At 44.1% G+C, this 26,054-nt stretch overlaps 1 protein-coding gene across 1 annotated transcript in view; it reads right to left on the bottom strand.

The window, feature by feature from the left end:
• Positions 1-26,054, bottom strand: part of plxna1b (plexin A1b) — a gene marked incomplete at its 5' end in the record, with an annotated part of 162,974 nt that overhangs the window by 119,607 nt on the left and 17,313 nt on the right. The window contains one exon of the mRNA XM_080495587.1: positions 25,371-25,553. Coding sequence (XP_080351713.1) covers positions 25,371-25,553 — 183 coding nt within the window. The remainder of the gene's footprint in view (positions 1-25,370; positions 25,554-26,054) is intronic.

The raw sequence follows: 26,054 nt of genomic DNA, 5'->3' as shown, positions 1-26,054 counted from the left end.
TACATGCAAGTCATCAATTGAGTGTGTGGGGACTTCATCAGCATCCGTCACAATAACAAGACATCAATTAATAACCTGACGGAATGGAGGACACAATGTGCACGTGGGGTCCTATTTTTAGCACTTCTTGACCCACCATTTACTGACGAGATCAGCCATTCAGTGGGATTACAGCGAATGGGACTTCATCTTGAGCCGTAATTACCCAGGTAGGTGTGTGTGCATGTGTTCGTCTGTGCTCGTGTGTGTTCCTGTGGGAGAGTCAAAGTGATTACATGGCCACTGGTGCCTCTAATAACATCTTTTAGGGAAAGAGAGAGAGGAGAGAGAGAGAGAGAGAGAGAGAGAGAGAGAGAGAGAGAGAGAGAGAGAGAGAGAGAGAGAGGGTGGGGGGAGTGGGAGATGAGTGATTTCCATCTTTCTTGGGAGGAACCAGAATTATGAGAGAGGAATTCTTCTGGCGGTTATACCGTGGGTCTGTTTTGACTGTGGCATCATGTGCACGTGTGTGCATTTGCTGTGCGTGTGTGTGCAGATGTTTGTAATGGATGTAACACAAGAAGCTAATGGGAGCCAGGCCAAAACCACACCTCAGTAAGATGCGTGCCAAACCATCTCCCGGCCACAAATGCCTGCCTCGAGTCAGCCACTTTTATTTCCCCTTTCACGTCGTCCCTCCACCTCCAGAAAGTCCTTCTGGGAGTAGGAGTCCCTTCACTTCGATTGTCACAATGAAACTACAGTGACAAGGAAAAGACACCTTCCCTTGTTCCTCTTTCTAAGTGAAAGTAAGAAAAAAAGTTATGCTTTAACGCAGCCCACACCACAAATGCCAGGCAAGTGAGTAAGAACAGAGCGGAGAAGCTGACGTAAACAAAGCCGAAACCGGCACAGGGCTCAAAATGGCAGAAACCAATGAGACCACAACACTGTCAGCTGGCGACAGAAGACATTTTAAATAAGGAGTAAAGTCTAGTAACAATTTGATGCTCAGTGGCTTAAATGAGAGGAATTCTTACACACAAACACTGACACACACATATACTACATACGTCTGGCCACTGTAAAGAAAGAGGAATGCAGATGGTGTTTAAAATGAGCTTTTACAGAGTGCGTTTGAATGATTTACAGCAGTGGCGGACCCTGTGAATGTGCACCTAATCAGTGAGTGGCAGGCTGGTACACACTGTCCAGAAAGTGTTCTCGTACGATGGACAAATCCACCCTAGACACACACAGACAAACACACACCATCATTTCCACCACCCCTGTCTATTTCGTTTTCTTGCTTAGTCTATAAAATACAGTACAGAATTCAAACTTTAACTGAGTTTAAACTGATTTCTTTTCTTCTTTTTTTTTTTTTTACACTTTACGCTGGCAAACTCATAAGACCTCAGAAAAATATAAATCAAACAGCAGCACTTCACATTTAAGACACGAAAGATGGCAAATCTTTCCATGTTAATCTATGTTAACTTTCACTGTCGGGTTCTCTGTTACATGAAAGGTCAGCTCCATCAAGAAAGCCTGCTTCCTTGTTAGAAGCACATTAGTATGTCAAAGTTCAAAGTTGAACATTCCCTGTGGGTGAATCAACAGGTGCCGAAATCATCTTTAAAAATTAAACGATTTTGCATAATGTCGCCCTTTAAAATGCTGATGTAATCAGGCTTTTTAAATGATACATTTCATAATAGGCAAATGATTTCAGCACTTGATTATAATGAAATTTACAGGATGAGCAGGGAGAGCATGTGCCATCATGTTGTGATAGAAGTCACAATCATAATTTAACACTAAAGCCTGTTTCACTTCATCTGTAGGGGTTCAAAAGTGCAATCTCTCAGAGAGCGTTGAGAAATAGCTGCACGTGGGCTGCTTTTCAGTGAAGGAGGGGAAGAGGCCCATTCCTGACATGACTGCCCTAATCCTGCCCTTCGATACCACCTTTCCGTGTGTGTGTGTGTGTGTGTGTGTGTGTGTGTGTGTGTGTGTGTGTGTGTGTGTGTGTGTGTGTGTGTGTGTGTGTTGACTACTGCTTTTCATGTGAAAGTATCTTTGCATAGACCAACATGCCCTGTGTGTCAAAAGAGGAACTGAGGAGACGTCCCCACAGCAACCTCAAAACAATCAGAGAAGTGAGAAACACAGGGAGGGCTAAGGCTCCGTTTATTTGTGTCTGTGTGCTTCATCTCCCACTGCAAGGGATGGGGTCATGAGGGAAGCACTGGGAATAATTGAACTTTGGGTACAAGTCAAAAGCACCAAAATCTCTGTCTTGCTTCTGATTTAAATAGCGATGTGGTATGTCATCGGAGGGTCTACCGGGGCTGGAGTTGTTAGCTTAACATGGCTGGACTGTATTTGTGTTTGTCCGTGAGGCAGAACTCTGTTTTTCTTGGCATGTGGCTAAATGTAATGCCTTCTGGTGAGAAGTAGAGAAATCTGCACTGATGGATAAGGTTAAAGTCATTTATCCACCAAATCTGGTTAACTGTAAAAAAATAAATAAAAAAAAAAGGAATTAAAATATGCTCAAGAAGCAACTTGGCAAACTTTAGATTGTATTATTTTTTTCTCCAGTCACGCATTTCCACAGTATCAGATTGATTCGCAGATTGTGTTGATTAAAGAGTCAACACATTATTTATTTCAAAGAAATGCCTGGGTTTCGGAATACACACATAAACGGTGATGCAGTGCTGCTTCTTCCCCTTCCTGTGAAATTCCCCACAAAGACGGCATTAGTTTCTGTCTCAAACTAAAAGCCTGACCGAGCAGTGTGGTGAAAGAAAATAGAAACCGCTTTCCTCTCCTCATCTCTGGGATCACAGGTGGAGCCACCCACTTCATTCTGTCCAGACTGCTAACTCTTGCTTTGGGGAGAGGCCAGAGTAAAGTCCCTGGCTCGCGCTCAGGCCTGCTGCTGGGAATCCACCTCTGAAATTCAAGGAGTTGACAAAAAAGAGCCGGGAAGACTGCCACCGACAGGACCACAAGAGTCTCCCCTCCACTCTTTCAGCACTTCTTCTGCTGCTTCATCTCTCGGTTACCCATTCAACATGTGCCTTCTCTTTACATTTTTATATCGCATTTCATCTCAGAGTCCATTCCCTCACCCCCTCGGTTCATTCTGCCATGCTTGTGTGCTGTAGTGGTCCACAGGGACGGTCTTGGCTGCTGCTCGTCACATACCGTGAGCATGACTGATTTAGAGGCCAAAACACTGGACCGGACAGGGAGAGAGGAAAGCTTCTCTCCATCTGAGGACATGAGAGACAGGCAGACAGAGGGAAGTCCACTACAAAGTGAAAGAAACACAATGGATGAGAGAAAGAGAGACTGGGCAGTCAAATCATCCAAAGGGAGGACAAAGACGAGCCACACGCGGCTCCGACTTGACCTGATTTAAACACCATTCTGGCCTGTGTGCGACAGGAGGAGGGGCCACAAATACAAAGTACGTGGTGACATTTAGCAGATGTGCTCGCCATGTGTGCAGGGGCACACACTAAAACAAAGTGCCGTTTAATCCCTTATATTACTCACGATTTAACACCCATGGAAATACAAATGAGATACATTTGAAACTTGTTTGTTCCACCCCAGCCTTGTGAAATGTTATCATTGCTCAATATCCCAAGCTTCCCTTTTCTTGGCTTGTTTTTAAAGACATGGATGAGCGAACCCAGCATCTTGTGTTGCAGGATATTTTGAGCACAAATGGAAAGCAAAACAAAGCTCGATTTAACAGTTGAATAAAATGGCAAAACTAGAATTAATTGAACAGCAAGCAGAATATTTTCAGATTGTCGACGTATTGTCAGGTACCAGGTGTGTCTGGTACGTTCTGGTGTGTAGGGGAGTGTATCAGTCCCATTTTCTCGGAATGTCTTAACTTCCTCCTGTCTCACTGAATGTCTCAGTCCTCCCGTCTCCTTTATAAAAAAGCACACCACTACAGATAGCTGCCAACACAAAGGTAATCAGTGTGCTTCAACAATTCAAACATGCTGGTTGGAGGAATGTGAGGAATGTGGTTTGCTGTGCCCATTCACACACCTGTCTCTTTCCGACGGTCTGTAAATAAGGCCGACAACGAACCAGTGAAGACAGACGGGTGTGGGGTTTTCTTTCCAGTACACAGTCACCATACTGCACAAGTCACTCTGCTCCTTAATTGATGGCACCCTTTCCCATCTGCCCATCCTGACACTGCAATGTGCAATCTGCTGACACCCTGGATCCACAGTCTCCGTATGCTTGGCGATACCGCTTCAGTCTCTCCACTAATTCTTGATTGTAGTGTGTCTGTCAGATCTGGCAGCTCCTGGTGTCCCTAGCTCTATTAATACCTCTGATATTTTAAGGAAGCTGCACTATGACACCAAGTACATGACTGATCTTTGACCTCGTCAACAAACCATCACTTCTCCTTCCTCTGACCGCCGTTGATGGATAAACCAGGAACACCACACAAGAGCTACAGTTCTGTAGAAGTTATGTCCCGATTATCACAGCGTGACCTGCTCAAATCCTTACGGTTCCCTGTTTCATTGCCTCTTAACACATCAATGTAAAATGGTCAGACGTTATCCACCATCAGTGGGTATACTGTGACGTCTGATCAATGTAACCCCAAAATGGCTATTTCGGGATCCTTTACTAAGATCTCATTCCGCCATCTTACTCCAACAACCTTTTCACAAAGACACCTGTGTAACTCGATGATGGACAATGCATGTCTTGAGACTGTAAATGGTACATTCCAAGCTGACTGGTGCAGAAAATTACATATATGGACATACTGTATTCAGTAGTAGTGAATACAACATGAGCAGATCGAGCTATTTGATGTTCTCAGTTTTGAAGCTACAGAAAATCATAGTTTCCATTCATTTTTCCCACAGGCTCAATTAATATGCGATTACTATCGTGAAGTCACTATGAAAAGGCCAACTTAACTCGTCACCAAATTTGAAGATATAGAAAAGGATTTTCATTGTTCCTAATTAGAAAGCAAGAATGGGAGAGAAACTTTCAACAATATAGCAACAACCTATTTACAAATACAGTTTGATAATAGCAGCCACACTGTGAGATCATTCAAAAATACCAGTACACTGGGTATTTCTTCCTCTTAAAGAGCAGGAAGAAACACCACTGAGGAGTTTGATAACTGGTGTATGAATCCGCATTGCGTCTTGGAGAGGAAAATATAAAAACCAGAGAGTGGATACTGCCTCCCTGCCAATGAGATGAACTGTAAGGTAAAAAAAAGAAAATAATTTATATATCACAATCTCGCTGATAAAGAGCAAAGGCAGACACACTGAACCCGGAAGCTTCTCCAGCTCTGCTGCCTCTGGGCCTCACTGACTGGACTCATTGTATGCTTCTATATGTGGGCAGCAAACTTGGTGAGCTACACTCAAATAACTTCTATTAATACCTCCACTGCTCGACTTCGGCCCCTTTACACTACCTTATGTAACCACTGGGTTGTGGAGGGCGCAAAATAGGAGTCGACTGCAGCTGAGAAAGTGACCAGTATGCACAAATACAACTCACTCTCTGCCTCCACAAGCGCCGGCTTGCAAACAGACATAGGCAACCTTGTGCATATACACAAGCACACCAGACATGCCATAGCAGTAGAGGCCGAGCAGCTGGTGCGACCAGGTGGGAGACAGATGCCACGCCTCTGGTTTGGCCTGTAGCCATGGTAACAAAAATGGTGCTTGACCAACCGCTGCAGTCTCTCTGGAGGCGTCAGGGATGGCTTCGGTCGACACCCAAAGCAATCCAGATGAATCAGGCCACCCACATTCAACCACATCCCTGCCAAATGATGACAATTAGAAGCTGGAAATGCTTTGCTTTATGTTTCTGTGGGCGCCTGATTTCATCCAAGGCTGAGTGTACAATGAGTACTAACAAATTTGACAACGTCTGAAAACATTACAGAGAAAAGCCGGACGTTATCCTTTGAGAGCTTTGTACTTTTGTCTTTTGCTTCAAATAGTTTGTTTCCCATATGGAGAGACTGTTTATGTGATTTACAGTACCAGAAACCACAACCAAACTATGATGTTGTAATGTGTTGAAAGAGCTGAACTTCCAACAGTCTCACGGGGTCAAAGTACAAACGCAGAAAGGCGAGGCAGCGGTGAGACGAGACTCAGAAACAAATGTTAAGTAAGGGGAAGAAAAGCAGGAACGACGAAAGGCAAAATGAGGAGAAAGCTCCAAAAAGGCTGAGTGATGAGTTTGAGATCTTTGGAGACCAAAGGCTGCCGGTGGCCTCTCACTAACAGATCATTTGTGTGTGTGGTTTGTCTGTTTGATGGAGAGAGGGACAGAAAGGCAAACAGAGAGAACGGAGCTCAGCTGAAGTGGCAACCAGCTGGGTCAACTCTCATCAGTCTGAGAAGGCATGATGGACGTATGGTGAAGCAGAGAGAGAGAGAGAGAGAGAATCAAAGAGTCAGAAGTACAAAAACAACAGCAGGAGCTGAGAAGAGAGGAATTTGAATACAGTGGCTATTAGTCGCTTCTTATCAGGAATAGCACCAGAATACAATCCGAGTTTTGCCGGGAAGAGACAGGAAGGAGTGTCCAACATAAACGTATATTCATACTGAATTGGACTTTAACTAAAGGAGGTGTTCCTAATATTTAGCCCTTCTCATGTACGTTTCTAGAGTGGCCAAAATATTAGAAAACATTCAACAGGGTAATGAACCGTGACTCAACACCACAGCAAACTGTAAAGTCAAAATGTAGGCCAGAGGTGTTATACTATTAGTAGTGTACATAATAAAGTGAAAAAAATGTGCGACACGGCGTGAATGAATATTAAATCACCATCTTCACCTGTACAGAGTGTACACCGAACACGCTGAGCACACAATTACTTATAAATGGCAATCGGAGGACATGACATGGGCATCTGGATACTGAATAAAAAAAAAAAATTAAAAAAAAACATCTCCAGTGCCTGTTTGTTCCCTGACAGAGTAGCCTGGGACGCATTCCAGCGAGCAATAAATCACTGCTTCATGTGCTCCTCAGCCAGCTCTCTAAACCACCTCCCACTGCTTACTTCTGCAGGACACCGCGGCACAAAAAAGACTGCAAAAACGGTCTTCAAGCATGTCACTTCCTGAATTTACGCACGGAAAACATAATGAGTCGATGGGAAGGTTTTCCCGGGACCAAAAATAAGCGAGAGGAGGGGAAAAAGAAGAGAAAAGGCTAATTTTCCAGACAGTCAGCTGAGCGCACTGGACTGTCACAAGACGGCTTTTTATAGAAGTGCTCTTTATTGTGTGTCTTGCACACACACGCGCACAGACACACGCGCACAGACACACGCGCACACATACACCCAAACATCTGTTGGCTTATCTTGCCCTTTTACTTCCTCCCTTCTCCCTTCCACTGTGCCACACACGGAGACGGGAAGTGTGTATGAGAAGAGGAAGCCGTCAATACAGAAAACAGAGGAAATCCTTCATCCTGGATTACTTTCTCTCACAACACTTACATGCGCACACACACACACACACACACACACACACACACACACACACACACACACACACACACACACACACACACACACACACACACACACACACACACACACACACACACACACACACACACACAGAGACAATTACACAAGCAATCAAGGAGATGAGGCCTGATTGGAGGTGCCGTTAATTGTGCGGCCACACATACACACACATATTGATGACTCCATTCCAGCTGTGCTGACTTGACTTGAAGCAGGAGACATAAAACACCCGCTCGCTCTCACAGTTCATGTTCATGTCTCACAATGTGGAATTCTCATGATTAGATTAGCTCATAACAAAAGTGGATTAAGCTGGAAGTGAAGCGCTGCAATAGTAACCAATCAGCTGTTCACACGTGCACTGGTGTGAGCACAAATTCAGCGTGGACGTATCTTGCTCAATCTTCTTCTCCCGTTTCCTGAATGATGTCACAACACACGTGCACTCTAACAACGGCCACACGCTTCCATTGGGTCATTATACACAAAAGAAGCAATGCATGTTTTCTCACTCTCACTCAGTCCACTCCGTCGCAGAGCCGTTCACATCCCAACAGACCTGGACGGAAGCACAGACACACAGGCGCACACACATACACACACACACACCATTAAGCAGCAGCATGGGCGCTCAGCAGGAATTAGAGGACAATTAAAAAGCTCAATTAGACTTATACTCTTATTTCCAGAAATGAGCGAGTTACAGATGGTGCGGCACGCTCTCTGCATTCAAAAACACACTTTGGTCGTTTTCTCCTGGGAAAACAACAAAAGGGAGATGAAAAGACAGGAGGGAGGAGTTCAATGTAAATATGTATAATGGTGCTGAGTGGAGGTGAAGTGCCTGATGAGAACATTCAAAACGAAGCATCGCTGGTACCAATATAACACTCCATGTTGTCCAACAGGCTGCGACAGCTTCAAGTCACCCTATGATTGTTTGCTCCATAACTGTTGGACTGCTGGAGATGCAAGGTTGTTGTTGTTGTCGTTGTTGCTGCTTTTACTGCATCACTTCCTCTCACAGTAACCAAACTATTTTCAGGTCTGACGTACTCTCTTCCCTGACTCAAACTTCTGGACTCGTCTGCTCTTCCTTCTCCGTACGTAATTTCCAGTAAAACGAAGAATCACAGCTCCATTGTCTTCCTCTCCTGCATCCTCTTGAGTTTTTCAAGCCAAGACTGTTGAGTCAGAGACAGTGTGTATGTGTGTGTGTGTGTGTGTGTGTGTGTGTGTGTGTGTGTGTGTGTGTGTGTGTGTGTGTGTGTGTGTGTGTGTGTGTGTGTGTGTGTGTGTGTGTGTGTGTGTGTGTGTGTGTGTGTGTGTGTGTGTGTGTGTGTGTGTGTCTTTGGATGAAGTTATTCTTGGCCAGGTCACACACTTTGAATAAACAATGTTACAAAAACAACCCACATGCCCCTAAATCGAAACCGACACATATGAGAGGCAGATGGTCTAACCTGTAGGTACTCCATGGCCCATTGGTGGAAGGGCCATGCTTCACTATCCTCCCAGCACACACACACACACACACATACACACAAGAGTGGGCAATAAATTCAGGGTAGCATAATACAACCTCTGCAAACAGGCATGGTGGGAGTGACAGCTGATGCCAGAGAAACATACCAACACCCAGAGTTCATCTGGAGGTAAACTTGATTCACACTGACAGAGGGGCATGTGGGGCGAGAGACTTGGCAGCATATTAAAGACTTTTTGGCCATTCAGCCTCTGAAATCCAGCGAGTTAAATTGTTAAAGTGACAAACATCCACATATGAACTCTTTGATTTGAGCAAAGATTAAAAATGTTTCAATCAAAGTCATTGAATTTAAGCACCTGTGGAAGAAATTATGGAGAAAATACATTTTCATCATGTCTGTATAAATCAATTATATAGATTATTATTATTATTATTATTATTATTATTATTATGGATCAGTGACTTCAGGATTCTGAGATTATGGTTTTGTAGTTGGGGCTACAGAACCACCTTAATCAGGCGATCACTCAAAACTGCTTCTGTCCTCTCAACTTTTAATATCAGTAACATTCAAAGGTGTGGCAGGAAAAACGGTTTGGAAGTATCAGGATTAGAGAATTAGGTTTGAATAATTGATTTTAAAATTGAATGAAAAGCAAAACCCACATTTTAATACAGTTATCTGTGAATGAGACCGGAAGAGGGGAAAACATTTTTTTTTTTTGTATTTCAAGGAAAAAGCTTTTGAGAAAATGTTTTTTTGGTTTTCTTTTTCTGTACACTTTGTACATTTCGAGTAAATATTTTAATCAGGGTGGCATGGCTCAGTTTTTAGATCCAACGTCTCCCAATCAGAAGGTTATCAAATTTGTATTCTGTCCTATTTGTCTAATTCATGTTCTATTCTTTTTATTATTTCAATATAGTTCTGACAAATACCGTTTTAGTCTGTGGATTTCTTTTGGATCAATCATTCTTCTTTTTGGTCCCTTTTGAAGTGCGAATGGATAAATAGTGAAAATCTGTTTAGTTTCATACATACGAAATACTATTATTTATGTTTGACGCCACATATTCACTTTTCAAAAGAATACATATTTTGGGGCATTTTGTGTCTTCTTTTTTTCCCCTCCATTTAGTGGTACTCCTGCCTCTAACAATAGCTCTTTGCTTGGAAGCTTTATGAATCAATGTTGCTGCATCATTATCAGAAACTCAAGGCCAACTCTGACACTAAAAAAAATCAACCCCCTTGCACAAACTCGTATGCTTTCCAAATATAAACAAAGTCTCTGAGACAAATATCAGATTATACTGTTTTCTGCAAACTGACCAATATTTTACTCTCTTGCTCAGTCTCCCTCAATTCTTCCCTTTTTCGCTTCCCTCTTTTCCGACTGATTTCCCCCCCATCACGCTGTACTGATGGTCAAATTAACAGCGGCCAAGCCTTTCCAGCAGCTAATTGGTGAGGTTTGACAGAGACGTGCCCTCAATTTCCACTGTCGCTTCGCTTTCTACACACGCTTTCCGTCCCCCCCGTGTACCCGCTATAAACATCACAACTGCCGTGCAGCCCGGGAGAAACAGGGATGAACACATCGGAGCATGCACGCATACATGCACGCGGGCACATTCAGAACAATCTGCATTCACACATACCCACAATCGCAGAAGCAAGAACTGTGACACACGCTCGCACAAGCAAACACACGCGCGGAGTGCTAACTCAGAACTGTAGTTGAGAAGTCCCAGTGGGAAAAGCCACTTTCCGGAACATTTTACCCAATTTGCATTGCTTCTGGCTCCATCGCTCTCTCGGAGGCAAGACGATGGGAGTGAGGAAAAAGCCTATCTGTGTGTGTGTGTGTGTGTGTGTGTGTGTGTGTGTGTGTGTGTGTGTGTGTGTGTGTGTGTGTGTGTGTGTGTGTGTGTGTGTGTGTGTGTGTGTGTGTGTGTGTGTGTGTGTGTGTGTGTGTGTGTGTGTGTGTGCGTGTGTGTGCGTGTGTGTGTGAGAGATTTTATACGTCACTTCTTCCTTTTCTACTGAGGTGTACAGGTTAAGTATGACAGTAGGATATTGAAGTATGATATGGACTCTGATTATATCCATCAACGCTCCCTGGCCAAACAGACATGGCCATAAAGACGCATTCACATATTTTGCTGCACATCTGTGGCTTTATAACATAAGGACGTGCCCCTCGATGGCTTTTACTCATCTTACAATGACCCTGCATCCCTAACGTGACTGCACACGACACACACACACACTGGAGAGGGTGATGCAGGACCTATGCATTAGAGAGATGATGCAATGAGAGGAGTCAGAGTCGCAAGCAATCAGTCTGATTAAGGGTGTGTGTGTGTGTGTGTGTGTGTGTGTGTGTGTGTGTGTGTGTGCGTGTGTTACTTTTTTCTCCTCCCCAGTTCTACTCGGTTATCCCTCATTTCCTTTATCCTCAGAGGAGTTTCGTTTCTACGGTTTGACATCGTATCACCTGGCTAGCTGCAAGATGAAGTGACAGTGTGACAAAAATATCGATGTGTGATCATCAGAGTCCCAGGAGACGAGGATGCTTTTGACAGAGAGGTGAATGACAAGAAGGTGATCAAGCACTCAGTGCAACAATCTCTAATAAAGGCAGGAAGAAGAAACTTTCAGCAACTAAACCACACCTTCAAATACCTCCATATTATTGCAGACAGTACAGTTCACCTGCTCCGTCCACTAAAATCCTGGAGGTCACTCGCAATTACAATGCCACCTCTTTATCAGAAAGTCCAATCGAAAGCTAATGTCCCTTAAAGCCTGTCTCTTAAGTCTAATCGCCTAAAGGGCAAACGGCAGCTGGGAGTGCTCCCTTCTCCCAGTCTAACTCACTTCAGACCCTTTTCAATAACTCTAAGTTAAGCTTTGAGCTTTTAACGCGTTCTTTGATTTTCAGTGATGCCAATATGTATGAGCGCAGGAAAAAAAAGTAATTTTGTGATTCATGTTAAGCATGCAGATAGTGTTCAGATGCCTGTGAGCCAACTATTTGATTTATGTTACTACAATGTGACTGTGGACAACTGAAATAGCAGTATTCCCTTATCTGTTAGTTTTGAAAAGCAATTAGTAATCAAATAGTAACCCTAACTATCAAGAGGACTATCTGTTAAACTCACAACAATGTACTAAACTCAATATAATGCCACTGCACTGATGTCACAATATCATTTAAGGCTCCTTGACACACACATACACACACAGCGTGACAGAAACCTCGGAAGGTGAGCTGGGTTACAATAGCTGCTGTGCCGGTTGCTACACATAAACTTTATCTGGCTTCCTCCCTCTGTCTCTCTAATACACTTTATTCCCAGCGGCAGCCTTGACCCTCTTGCCTCCTCTTCACTCCGTTGCATTACTAAATGCAGCCATTTTGGCTCCCGTAGGGCCCGTGATAGAGCTTTGGTCACCTCCCGGCCACATTCATACCACTGGGCCTGTAATGAAACTATGGATTTTCCATCGGAGCACTGACACTAACTGCCTGTTTGCTGTGCATCCAGTCTCTGTTGCACTATTCTGTACCGTGTATGTGGAGGCGGATGCCTCACGCAACAACATTTCCAAGTTCCTTCAAATCTTTCTGAGAGTGGCAATGGCTGTTCGACTGGATAGCTCGATACAAATACTACACTATTGACCCACAGTCGAACAAGGAGAAAGCAAGCTTTGCAATTTATGTTAAAGACAGATGTCACAGTAATGTTTAGAGTGAAATTTGATTAACAGGTTTATTAGCCAATGGTACTGTCTGAAGCCCGTGGGAAGAGGTGTCAAAGCTGCATACGAATATGTGTTGCATGCAGATGTTTGACACAGTTTTACAGGTACAAAAAAGGAAGGAAGACTCCCCCAATGATTTTTGACAATTACTTAGGATATCAGGAGATATATGAACACGTACCTCCTACACAAATGACAGAAACTGGGAAAAATGTGTATTTTCCTTTGTCAAAGGAGAATCCCAGTCGGTACAATTTATTAACTTACAAAAAGCTTGACTTGGAGTTGCAAGCAGATGTATATCAAAGCGACCTACTGCAGAGTGAAGCATGTCTGCGGTCTGCTGTGCATGGATGAGCACATGTGCATGGCGCTCAACATGCAGGAGGAGTTAACGAGTGCACGTGCCATCTCTGCAGTTCCGTTCTGCTTGCAGAGATCTCTGCTTCTTTCCAGCCTCGCTCTTCCTAAACGCACAGATGCACACTGGAGTAAACATGACCTACAAGCCCAGTTATTTCCAACCCCAGTTGAAACTGCATTCCCAGCGCTCCTGCCGCTGCCGCCGCTGCTACGTGCAACCCCAGCATTCAGCAATGTTGCAACAACCCAGTTTCAATGTTGTGGCTGCGTTCAAATCCCATGGCTGCTTCACAAACATCAGTGCTCCTTGTGACTATCTCTCTCTCCCTCTTTCTCGTCGTCCTCTTCCTCACTATCGCTAGCCGTGGCTGCCCTGACTACTGTTGCCATGGCAACGGAGGAGAAGGCCCCATCACTGGGGGATTTGGAGACAAGTTGGAGTAAAGACCCCTATGTTATTGGAGCCTTATAATTGGCCGTGTGCTTGTGTGTGACCGTGTTTATTGTTATGTTCCCAAAATGCTCCGATATCTTCTGTACAACAATAAAAGCGGGCCGCTTGTAGGAGGACCAGCGCATCCAGAAGCTTTACCTACGCACCGTGGCACAGAGGGACATATAAAATTTAAAGGGACCATTAAAAGCCAAACCTACACACATTTATAATGTCAGCATGTTCTTCACTTAACTGAAAGAGAATACAATAAGCAAGGGAAACAACAGAAAAACGAGGAGGAAAGAGGAATTATACAGCAAACTATGGAAGAAGCACGTGTCCCTCCCTGTCGCTTTCTACCCCTCCCTCTATTGCACACCCTCGGTGCTGGCCATATCCATTCCAAGGTTATCAGTAATCCAATAGGTTTCCCTGGAAGGAGGCAGTTTTCCAGAGGCACCGCCAATATCCTGAAAGCAGAAACATCCGGAAGGAATTCCTACCAAGTGACACAGTGTTCCCCCTCTTCTGTCTTTCCTCCGGCTCCATTCCTGGTGGGATCGAATGTTGCTTTCAGTCCATCGCAACTTCTTTTATCTCCCTTTTCTTGTTTGTCTTAAGAACAACTGATGACTCATAATGAGGCTTCAATGCATAAATGCATGCATGGGCTTGTTTGTCACAAACAATGGAGGCACATGAGTTACCAAGTTGACTGGCAACCGTGTCCTGAAAGAGCCTTCACTGTCAATTGTTCCATCTCAGAACGCACACAGAATGCCATGAAATACACACACACACACACACACACACACACACACACACACACACACACACACACACACACACACACACACACACACACACACACACACACACACACACACACACACACACACACACACACACACACACACACACACACACACACACACCAAGGTTAAAGTGAGAGGTCTTGCATTATTTCTGGGCCACTTGTTCCCTGCCATTGACCCATAAAGAAACAGCACAAGGCACTTATGGATGAGAACACATAACTGGGAGTCCTTAGGCTGAGGCTCGGAGCGAATGGGCTGGTGTTCCAGCGGTCCATATGGAGTGGGGTTACATGATCTTTAAACTCACTTCTTTACTGATGGGAAATAATTCAATCTTCACATAAATCCATAGAAATCTTGTGAAGTGGATCTTTAGCTCGTTTACAGCACTAAAAAGCAAGAGGTTGGTGGATAAAGTATTTACATGATGCATTGAGGAGAAACACATAATGGTTACCTCTTTAATGTATGTTGTCCGCAGTTTTAACACACGGTAACATGATCTGCATCTGGAGCTCCAGCAGAGGGTGATGCATGATGTAGGCTGTGTGTTTGCTTGTTCTCATGTGTCTTTTTTGATTTTCATATTGTGTGGGTTCGGGAGTATTTCCCTTCATTAATGAGTATTTGTGTATATTAATACGTGTGTGTGTGTGTGTGTGTGTGTGTGTGTGTGTGTGTGTGTGTGTGTGTGTGTGTGTGTGTGTGTGTGTGTGTGTGTGTGTGTGTGTGTGTGTGTGTGTGTGTGTGTGTGTGTGGGTGTGTGTGTGTGTGTGTGGGTGTGTGTGTGTGGGTGTGTGTGTCTGCAGGTCTCTGGGGACCCTCTTTGCAGTGCTTTAATTAGCTTAATCCACCAGTAACACATGGATGGAGAAGCAGGGCAGTCGAGGGGTGTGAGGATGGTTGGAAAGTGCGAGGTGGTGGAGACAAGAAGGGTAGACAGAAGAGAATATCTCTGCCATTTGTTAGTCGCCCAAGAAACAAACCACACACACACACACACACACACAGCCCCCCCATCTTGGCTCCTGGCAGTGCCGGTAGCCAGCCAGACCATTGTGAAAACCCAGAGGGAGGTGGAATACGTCTTCGAAATGGCCACATGGGCTGTTGGAGGCCAACTAACGCATTTCCAGGGAGACACAGTATTGAAACCGTTGCCAAGCTAAATGACCAATTAAATAAAATAGTGAGGGCTTAATTGATGTTAGCCAATTTAGAGTGCTACCATGCAATTAATGTTACAGAGAAGGTATGAAGGAGACAGTTGGGAGTGCCTCTGTACATTGGTATGCTAATTCATTAAAATCCAAGCCTGCATATGTGGCCAAAACCATTTGAGCGAGGAAAAAGAAAAAAAACAAAAAAAAACAGGTAGACACCATGCAGTGTGGAAGGAAAATAAAAGGAGGAGACAGGATGTGCGAAGAAGGTAGATGAGGTGAGAATGAGTTGGGAGGAGAAAAAAGAAAGACCATTGGGAGAGAGTGGGTGGGGAGAGATGGAGATGGTGAAAGAGAGGACCGGAGGAGGGAGGGAACGAAAGAAAGAAGATGAACAAACAAATGCTAGCCTTGGGAATAGATGCAATCAGCTCAGTCAGTCAGCTAATGACTAATTCCACGGAGGAAAAGGAAGGAGCAGGAAAGACAGTACTGATGGGGTGAATGAATCAAAAAGACAGCAGCCGAGTGAACGAGACGACAAGTGAAGATGGAGCTAAGATGCCACTAATCAGTGTGAAAATCTGAAATCGGATAAAGGACAGATAAATATTTTAGCACAAGGAGATGATTAGCGCTTCGAGAATGTGGACAGAGAGAGGAGACAGAGGAATGTGAGGGTACAGAGGGGAAAAGAAGTGATAAAGAAATAAATGCTCTAAAGGAAAGTGAATAAAACTCTGTGCCCAGTGAGCCGCTTCTTAAATGCCCAATTTTTCATTTTTAAGGGCTTTGCTGATGGAAATGTTAAAGGCACAAGGTCAGCTCCTCTTATAATAGAGCTGCTTCTTTGCTAGCTGCACTAATGCTGAAAACAAGAGCCCGAGCACGGCGGGAACAACAGTTGCTCCTCTTAATTTGTGTTAAATGAAATCTCAGCCACATAATGAGAGGGGACTTGCTGCCCTGCACATAAGAACTAAAAACAAATGACCCAAAGAAACTGAAATAAGTTCACTTTAGCCAACTGTTGCGCTGAAAGTTTAGCCAGAGGGCATGGGACCAGCGTGGGGAATTGGCTTTCCGCTCGGCTATCACCAGCTCGAACACTAACTGGATTAGCCACAGTGGTCAGGAGGTGAGTGGTCTAAAAACAAGACGGGTTGGGGGCAAGTCAGCCAGCCAGCTAACATCGTGACGAGGCTCCAAGCTGAAGCTATTCCCTCCAGGGGCACGGGTAGGGGGGGGTTGCACAGGACAGGGGGGTAATTAGTTAGACAGCGGGCGACAAACACCCTGCTGTGCGAGAGGGATGAACACACAGAGCTATTGCATGTGTTGTTTTTGTGCGTCTCTCAAGAGTATCTTGGTGTGTGTGTGTGTGTGTGTGTGTGTGTGTGTGTGTGTGTGTGTGTGTGTGTGTGTGTGTGTGTGTGTGTGTGTGTGTGTGTGTGTGTTTATGTATGTATTTGTGTATGTGTGTACCTCAGTGAGCTTGAATTTGAGTTTCAAATCATCAGATCAAAGATATTCTAGCGAGTTTCCATGGTGTCGTTACCAACAAAGAGCCTTTCAATAGTATAGGGTGAGCGGATGATCGAGGTTTACATTTAAGTAAAGGTTAAGCACGAGATAACCGTACAAGTGTGTGTCTGTGTTGTTGTGTGCATTATCCAGACAGAGACGAGGATTAAAGCCCTGAGTGGATACTGTGTCCCTGAAATGCTCCCAAAGCATATGACCGCCATATGACGAGAAAATGACACACGTTCAAAACAAAGTACACTTACACTCCATGCAAATACGGGCACATGCAAGTGAGCACAAGTGTTTGTTTCATCCTGCACACACAAACGTTAATCATCTTAACGTTACAAAACCAGAGGAACTAATCAAAAACAATCTATTAAGAATCTATTAGCTTGGCAATGTGTAATCTGATAAGCCCGCTCCAGTCGCGTCCCATAGGAGAGTGCATGTACGTACTGCAGTGCAGACTGCTTTCTTCACAGTAGATTAGCTAATTTGATAGCAACTCACATATTTACACTCATCGTTTGGTGTAATGGAAATGAAGAAGCTCATCGCATCCTTTACAGAGATTTAAGACGAGCACCAAAGTGTAGCACCACGTCTCTCCATGTCTATGTATTCTACATCTATTTGTAACAGTAGCCTTCTGTAAACATGTGATTCCTTCCACTTAATGGTTAAGAGGTTATGCAGCTTCTACACATGGTTATTAAGGGCTTGTGGAGAGCAGTGCAGCAATTCAAAGACAGCTTCTGCAAAACCACACCATATATTACATTATTCAGTTTAATAGCAGAGAAATTGGAATGTGAGATATTGTGTATATATGCTCCTATAGAGGTGATCTATCTTTACTGTGCAGCTAAGGACAAACCCTGTAGACCGGGCAAGAGCAGTGGGCATCCAAGTATGTATATACCTGCTTGAGAGCATTCATTTTAGCTTGTTAGCTTGAGAGATGGCATCCCCTCTGGCATGTGTGTGTGTGCGTCTTGTCAGAAACGAGTGAGCCAGCGGAGCCCTGGCATCGCTCCATGCACCAGGTGAGCTCTTGGCAGTATCACTTGGCAGAGACCGAGTGATGCCCGGACACTGGACTCCCTTCTCCACACACCCAGCGCTGCTCTGTAAAGGTGCACCGACACAGTCAGACACGTCAACTCCAAAGACCATTTGCTAAAATCCACTTTGCAACTTTTTAATTTAGATGTCTATATGATTCTATGGTGCCGAGACACTGGTAGCATCAGAGCAGATGCACCAACTGTACATTCTCCTCACTCTGGTACAGTAACATTCCGTGAAAATGATCTCTGGAAAAAGTGAGAGGGGGTAACTTTGCACACACAGAATATATGATACGAGATGCAGGAATTCTTTGATGTTCTATCCTGAGATGCCTAATGGAGATGACCTAGAAACAGACTGGCCTCGTCCTCACTTGGATCATGTGAGCATCCCAGCTTGCATCCAGACTCCTCTAATCTTCCCTTAAAAATGGATTCTAGCATGCTACATTTATTATTCATCTCCCTGGCTCTTTCTTTTCATTTTGTCTCCCTTTCTCCCGGCTTTTTTTCCCACTCTCATCTACTTTTACTTTGCCTCATTAACCCCTGGTAGCAGTGAATTAGGAAGAGAGGGGAGAGCGAGGTGGTGAATGAGTGCTGTGCGATGCAGTTACACACTGTTGGACCAAGCTAAAGTGCATTAGCACAGAGATTATCAAGGACAGTTGGCGTATGTGATATTAGCGAACCAAAAAAATCTTACTGCAACTTACACTGCTCTTTAGAAGTGATTACTTTGAACAGTTCGCACCGCTCTAGTTAAATTACTCAGTAATAGTTGGCATCAGGATGAGGAGATATATGTTAAAATTTGCAAGAAGGACTATCGACTTATAGAACCCCTTAATGTCACCACTGCTTGTTAGTAAGGTGGGAAATATGGGTCATTATAGAAGATGAGGTTCTTGTAGAATAAAGGTGCAGAGCTGGAGACAGTAGTTTAATGAGGCTGCGTGGGTAGATTCGTGCATGCGGGTTGGCATTAAATCTTTTAAGAAGACCCCTCGTTACCGTCTACCCTTGCAAGCTAAGTGCTACATCCCATTTTCAAGGAAGTGAAGGTGGGTGCATGAATGTCTGTTTAAGGCGGTGCCCATTTTTTTAGACATGCCAAGGTTTCACATGGAGGACATGTAGATTTGGGTGTCTATATGTGTATGTGTGCATGTGTGTGTGCATGTGTGTGTGTGTGTGTGTGTGTGTGTGTGTGTGTGTGTGTGTGTGTGTGTGTGTGTGTGTGTGTGTGTGTGTGTGTGTGTGTGTGTGTGTGTGTGTGTGTGTGTGCGTGCGTGTGTGTACATGTGTGTGAATGCGCCCTCCTCTCTCTGACTTTAATGAGACAGAATGATTAGAGAAAAACAGCAATCGGTAAGTCTCAACACATACAAATGCGCAGCCATTATCAGGGCGAGAAACTTGGATCACAGAGACAGAAAGAAAGAAAGTGAATATGTGAGTAGCAGATGAAACACAGAAAATGAGCAAGAGAAAAAGACGGAGAGAGAGGAAGTGAAGAAGCAGTGGATAACTCCCTTTACTAATTCATACCTGTGGTTGTGCAGTGGCTATTTTAGTTCGGAGCAACATTGTTAGAGTCCATAACATGCAGCAACCTGCATGACTGCTGCTAATACGCTGAGGGAAAGTAGAGATGGAAGCTCTGAGGGTTTGAAATGACAAATAGATTAGACTGTATAATTACTTGAGAGACTGTACAGGGACATCCTCCAAGCCTTGACTGTGGCTTTTTATGTGTGGATATGAGTACATTGAGGAGGAGATGCTGCATATGCAATTCTCATTGTGTTCCCACAGAGTTGGAGCCATAAGGTGCTGAAGTCCAAGAGCAGGGTCTATGTTTTACATAATGCCAATTCATAACAAACAACTTCCACTTTTCACACTGAAAACCTACCTGTTCAGATACATTTTTAAAAGGGTTTAAGTCTGTGACATATCCCCATTTGATAAATTCCGCATCAACGGCCAACCCAGTTTCAGATCACAAGAGACACGATGCTTCTTCTCACTGTATGGCCACAACACCGCAGCACATACATTTGACTAATTTTCATTTGTTTGTTTAACAAAAAGTGTGTAATAAATTTTGATTGTTCTGCTATCTCATGTCAAAAACAAGCTGTCAACATGGCATAATATGGATCATGAACCTCAAAAATGTTGTATGATATAATACTGTATAAATGCTGCATCACAGAGTGAGGAGGCTAATTAAAATATGTTTACATTACGCAATAATGCATGTCTCTGTGTTTTGGAGCAAATGTTTAGGAAGAAACTGAATACTGATCTTATTAAATCTAAAACGGCATCATTAACTGACAGAAAAACATGAACTTTACAAACATAGCAGCAGTGTGTTATTCTAAATGTTCCATCATGTGATGTGGCACAAAACTTGCTGATCATCTATTTGTTTTTAGTATATGTAAACAAAATAATATATTGAAATTCTGTCTGAAGACTGAAAAACAATGTACTGCGATTCCGCTACACAGGGAGTTCATCTGTGGTGAAACAGCTTTGAACAACACTGGTAGAGGCACAGCTCGCCTGGCAGAGGGCTCTTGTGCCTGGGTTGATTTCATGCGAGGTTGCACGCTGAAAGAAGGCTCTTCCAGTGAAAAATATACACTGTAGCTGCTCAGCCAGTCACGCTCACATTATGGTTTAACTGAGCTATATATAATCGGAAAACGCCATTATCAAGCTCCGTTGTCAGGAGGAAGTGCTGCAGAAAATGACACATTTTGCTGTTAATTTGGGAACCACGTGATAAGATTGTATGACTGATGGTGCTATGAGACGGGACTAAATTAAGTGGAAAAATTTGGTTTTAAATGCAGCGTTATACATTTATTTTGTTCCATCTCATCTACAGTTCTTGGCCAGTATTTCTATTGCCTTCTCTGATCTCTTTCAACACCGTCTTTCCCCCCGCCCGTCTCTTTTTCGTCCGCTCGGTGCGTGTTTGTGTGACCCTTTGCAGTTGTGTGAACTAATGACCGAGGGCCACCGAGCACTTGCACAAAGCATTCCTCTGTATTCATGCCCGGGCCAAACAACTCGTGGCCCGGCAGACTGAGCCAAACGATGACACAAAACCACTGAGACACACACAAACGCATAAGAATAAAGTGCCGAACCCAGATTCTCTGCCTGTGACTTTTAGATTTGAATTGAAACGTTAAACACTCCTGAAGATAGAGAGCACTGGTTCACATACGTCACACAGGTTTTCTCCTTCCTGAACGCATAAAGTGATCAAACCCGGTAGTGTTTCCACAGCATGTTTGTTTGTTGCTCTTTGGGTGGAGGTCTGCAAAGAGGAGGTAGGAAACTCGCATTTAAATGCAAACCACACACGGGGGAGTTTGACAGGGCAGCATTATGCACCACTGGAATAACAATCATCAGTCAATTAGGCCGTGACATGGTCTCTTGATGGTGACACAGGCAACCCCGGTGGAATACATTGGCGATTTAACAGAGAAATATACACATACAAATGACAAACTGTCACTTGTTATTAACCCCTGCTATACTATGTCATTACAGCAGTTACTGTAGGAACAATGGAAATATCCAGATATGAATAAGACAAACACCGCAGTGATAATACTCATACTTCAGTCTTTCATTCCTCTCAATCAATTGTCCGATGTGCTAAATCACAAAGCTTATAGGTCGGCCGGGTTGATTTTTTTTAATAAACCAGTATTGTTCGAAAAGATGTGTATGTGTGTGAACACGAAACACCAAAGCAGCTAAATCGACACAAAGAGGATGTCTCCTTTTTCTAGCCGGTAAACATGGCACGACCCGTGTCATGCTCAGTATTCATTGGAACACGACACAGTTGATGTGGCATTTGGACAAGAGCTGTAAAAGTGAACCATACTAACTACAATCAATAAAATATATATTTTGGTCTGCCCCAACTGTGCATCCCGAGGTGAAATCTCACACACAAACTGTGGCCAGACGTTCCCACTCATCGATTCTTACCCGAGCTGTTCAAAGTCATTTCATACCGTAACTCCGACTGCAGTCACAAGCTGTCGGGAGCTTCATCGATGCACTGATGAATGGGCACTTGGGTGTGGCTCCACACCTACCCACCTGAGCCTGGCATGGCCACAATGGACACACCATGAGTGCTGGAGGGCTCCTGCCACCTGGCACATGGGCCACATACACACACACAGCAGATGGTTCACATTGGCCCCCCGACAGAGAGCGCAGCTGAGGAATCCAAAGTCACGTCTGTGTGCAAATGTGCACGTCGTCTCAAAAGCGGGCACTTACAATAGATATCGGATTATCGAGTGGGATCCCCTCTCTGTCTCGTCCCCTCGGACCACCGAGGACCGTGCGCCTGTGCGAGTGTGTCTGAGCGTCATGGCAAATGCCCTCTCATTGTCATTGCTCAACAGTGCCTGCAAGTGCAGAAGTGGATGAGCGAATCGGCCAATGGTTTCACCTGAATGAACGTCTGTTGGCCGGTTGCTTAGTCACCGTGTTTCTTCACGCACGAGAAAGCGGGAGGAGAAGAGCAGGAGGTGCACTGCATGGTGGCCAATCACAAGTCAAACCAAGCAGCCAGAGATAATCGAAGAGTCCGAGAGAAAGGAAGGGCTTTAATTCTAAATATCCAGTGCAGCTGATGCCCAGTCCCTGTCACGTCCTTGACCACAGCAGCATCCAGATGACCGCCGGAATGAGTTCATCACAACACTGACCATCACCTCTCTTCATCATGTGTTCTCTCCTCCACCTCCTGTTGCTTCTCTCTCTCTCTTTCAATCTGCCTCATGTTTCTATCTCTCTTCCTGTTTCTGTACCCCCCCCACCCGATGTCCCATCAAACCACAACTCATTAGTAAAAGCTTCCCCTGTGAGAGCATGCGACTGTGTGAGTATCAGTGTGACTATCAGAGCACGGGGGGGACTTCATTAGTGCTTTAAACATGTTGTTTATGCCTCCATCTCATTGCTTCGGACAACCTTGAACATTAGAGTTGGTTAAAAATAGACTGCGTGTAGATAAAGCAGTATATGAAAGCACTTCAATGAAGAGATGTTTCAAGAAAAATATGTTATTTAAAGCAGAAATATATGTGATCCAAATGAGGTAGGACTATTTTTTTAACCACCATGTCATTTTGGGTTGATTCTTCTTTGGTCAATCCTTCCTTCTCTTTTTTCTTTACAGTGTAACTGGAAATACACTGAACACCTCTCCCCGAGGCATATAGATCCACCCAACCAATATCTCCATTGTTCCTGCCCCTCACTCGATCCCCAACCCTTGGGCATGACTATTACAAACAACAGTCAACTGTACCGCTCTCCTGAGGGTGGTGCAACAACAGGAACATGTTACGTCATTTCATCATGGCCTGCTGCTCTCCCAATAGAGCTGTCAAAAGCCAAAAATATATACTCTCAGAAAGACTTCCTCATTTACTTAAAACACGACAAGACGAGGAACAAGATATTGATGCAAACAATTTAATGGCCTGAGATCTGCTTTCACGTCTTATTAATTTGGCTGCTCTTTGCTCATTTTTCTTCATCTCTGTCTCTTTTCTCTGTGAATATCTTCCAATGTCAGGTTTTAGATATTGTTCCTTCTGAAGAGACGGAATTCTTTTCAAGGCTTGATTTATTTATTTATGTTTTTTCTATCTGAAACACAAACCAGCCAAAAGAACTGCAGGCTCTTTGGCTCAACACACACATGCACACGCACGCACACAATATCTTAACAACCTGCTGTAGCATTGCGTTCCCAGGTGACGTTCAAAGCACGCACACACACACACACACACACACACACACACACCTGAACCGCAGTGCATTACAGCGCAGCAGAAAAGACATAAGAACAGCTAAATAAATAAATGGAGCCGTTCCAAGCTAAGTGAATGGGTGTCAGTTTGACAAATGCACAGCGCTGAATCTTTGTCGACACTGTATTGTTTGTCGTCTCATGTTCCCTCATAAACACAAATGCAGACGTGCACGCACAAATCCGTGCCATCACAGGCTCCCGCATCATTGTTATTATGCATCTTGTGAGTGACAAATACACAAGCACAGCGTGCATACACAAACATGCATTAAAAGCACACAAACACGCAGGCTGATTATACATTCATAATATTGAATGGATGACAGGTCTTGAGCAGTGCGGAGGGAAATGGGGTGAATTCTAATGAGTTATCATTTACCCCCAGAGCTCTGTCCTCCATAGATTGGATGCACATGCCCAGACAAACACACGCACACAATAGTAAAACCTCTGACTTACCACCGTCGTATTACACCAAATGAATTGTAATTATTGGATATTGTACATAAAACCTAGTTCAGCAAAATGTAAGTAACATGGAGGTGAGCTACAGAGGTGCAAAAGCTGGGTCAGAATTTGCATTTGAAGGTAGCACAACCACAAATGTGCAAACAACAGGAAATTAATTGAAAATTGAAAGTAAAAACTCCATCCCTCCATCAATCACCCCTTCATCCCTCCTTCTGCTTCTCTACCCAAGCATGTGAACTGTCAGACGTGCACAACTGACCTGCACAGAAAAGCCATTCGCCAGTCATAGCTGCCGGATTGATTGAAGGCAACCTCTTAAAATTAGAAGCAAGACCGTTCGTGGCATTGGGACACTGCAGTAACGTTTTATGTCTTGACGTGACTAACATGACAATCAATGAGGGATCAGCAACAGACTTGGCCTGAAATTGCTTGTTAAAGGAACAGGTTTTAAAGAGGCACTTGAATGTCCCATTGGAAATGGCCACTCGTGGGGGAAAAGGGTGTTGGCTGCTTTTCATTTTGGTGTAAAAAGTGGTCTGCAAAGTGCCTCCTGTAAATCGGCAACGATGAAGCCATGAGGATACACGTCACAAGGTGGTGACCAGGACAAACAGCTGCTGACTATGCAACAGAGGGGGGGGGATCATAGATCACTGAACTCGTTTCCCTCGTTGTCCATTTAAAGATAAGAACCTAAACACCAGTTTATCTTCCACGCAGTTTTCGTACAGTGACGACTGTAAACCCCAATGGAAGAAAGACTAACAATGCAAATAGACCTACCTTCTTGAGTTTTCCATTGCGCGTTCCAACAAAGGCCACAGTGTTGCCGCGGTAGTCGTACGCCGCCACCGAGGTCATGCCATCATCCTTATCGATGAAGAGAGGGGTCCCCTCAATAGTGCTGGTGCCCCCTAGAGGCTGATTGAAGTCCTGGCCACAGAAGTTATCGTCGATCTGCAGCGGCTGGAGGAAGAAAGAAGAAATGAATAAGGCATAAGTGACAGAGGGTCAGTTGTAAAAATGGCATTGGGAAGAGTAAGAAGAAGAAAAAAAAACACAAACTGACAGGTCTTATGTTGTCTTACATGAGATCTGCTGTATTTGTGTCACACTGAGAAGTTAATTCTGCACGGTGGTGTACTAGCTCGCTCTCCCCGGGCTAAAAGGCCTCTCTGTGTGGAGTTTGCATGTTTTCTCTGTACGTGATCCCACAACCAAATATTGTGTTAGAGGTTGGCGTGTGACTCTAAATCAAATGGACGTCACCACTGCTGCACATAAAGCCATTCTTCACATCCTCAAGTGATCAGTGTGAAAACCAACAGGAAAATGTTTATATTAAGTCATGCCGTTTCCGTGCGTAATTAAATCTAATGTAAGCTGACACTTTGAGAGCATCTCGTACGTTTAGATTTAGAGGGTCGACAAAGCAGCAGAGCAAGAACAGTTAACAAAACCAAAGTC

The sequence above is a fragment of the Blennius ocellaris genome (assembly GCF_963422515.1).
Source record: "Blennius ocellaris genome assembly, chromosome: 4".
Classification (NCBI taxonomy): domain Eukaryota; kingdom Metazoa; phylum Chordata; class Actinopteri; order Blenniiformes; family Blenniidae; genus Blennius; species Blennius ocellaris.
Note: the sequence above shows the minus strand (reverse complement) of the source record. Positions and strands in the feature narration are given on the sequence as shown.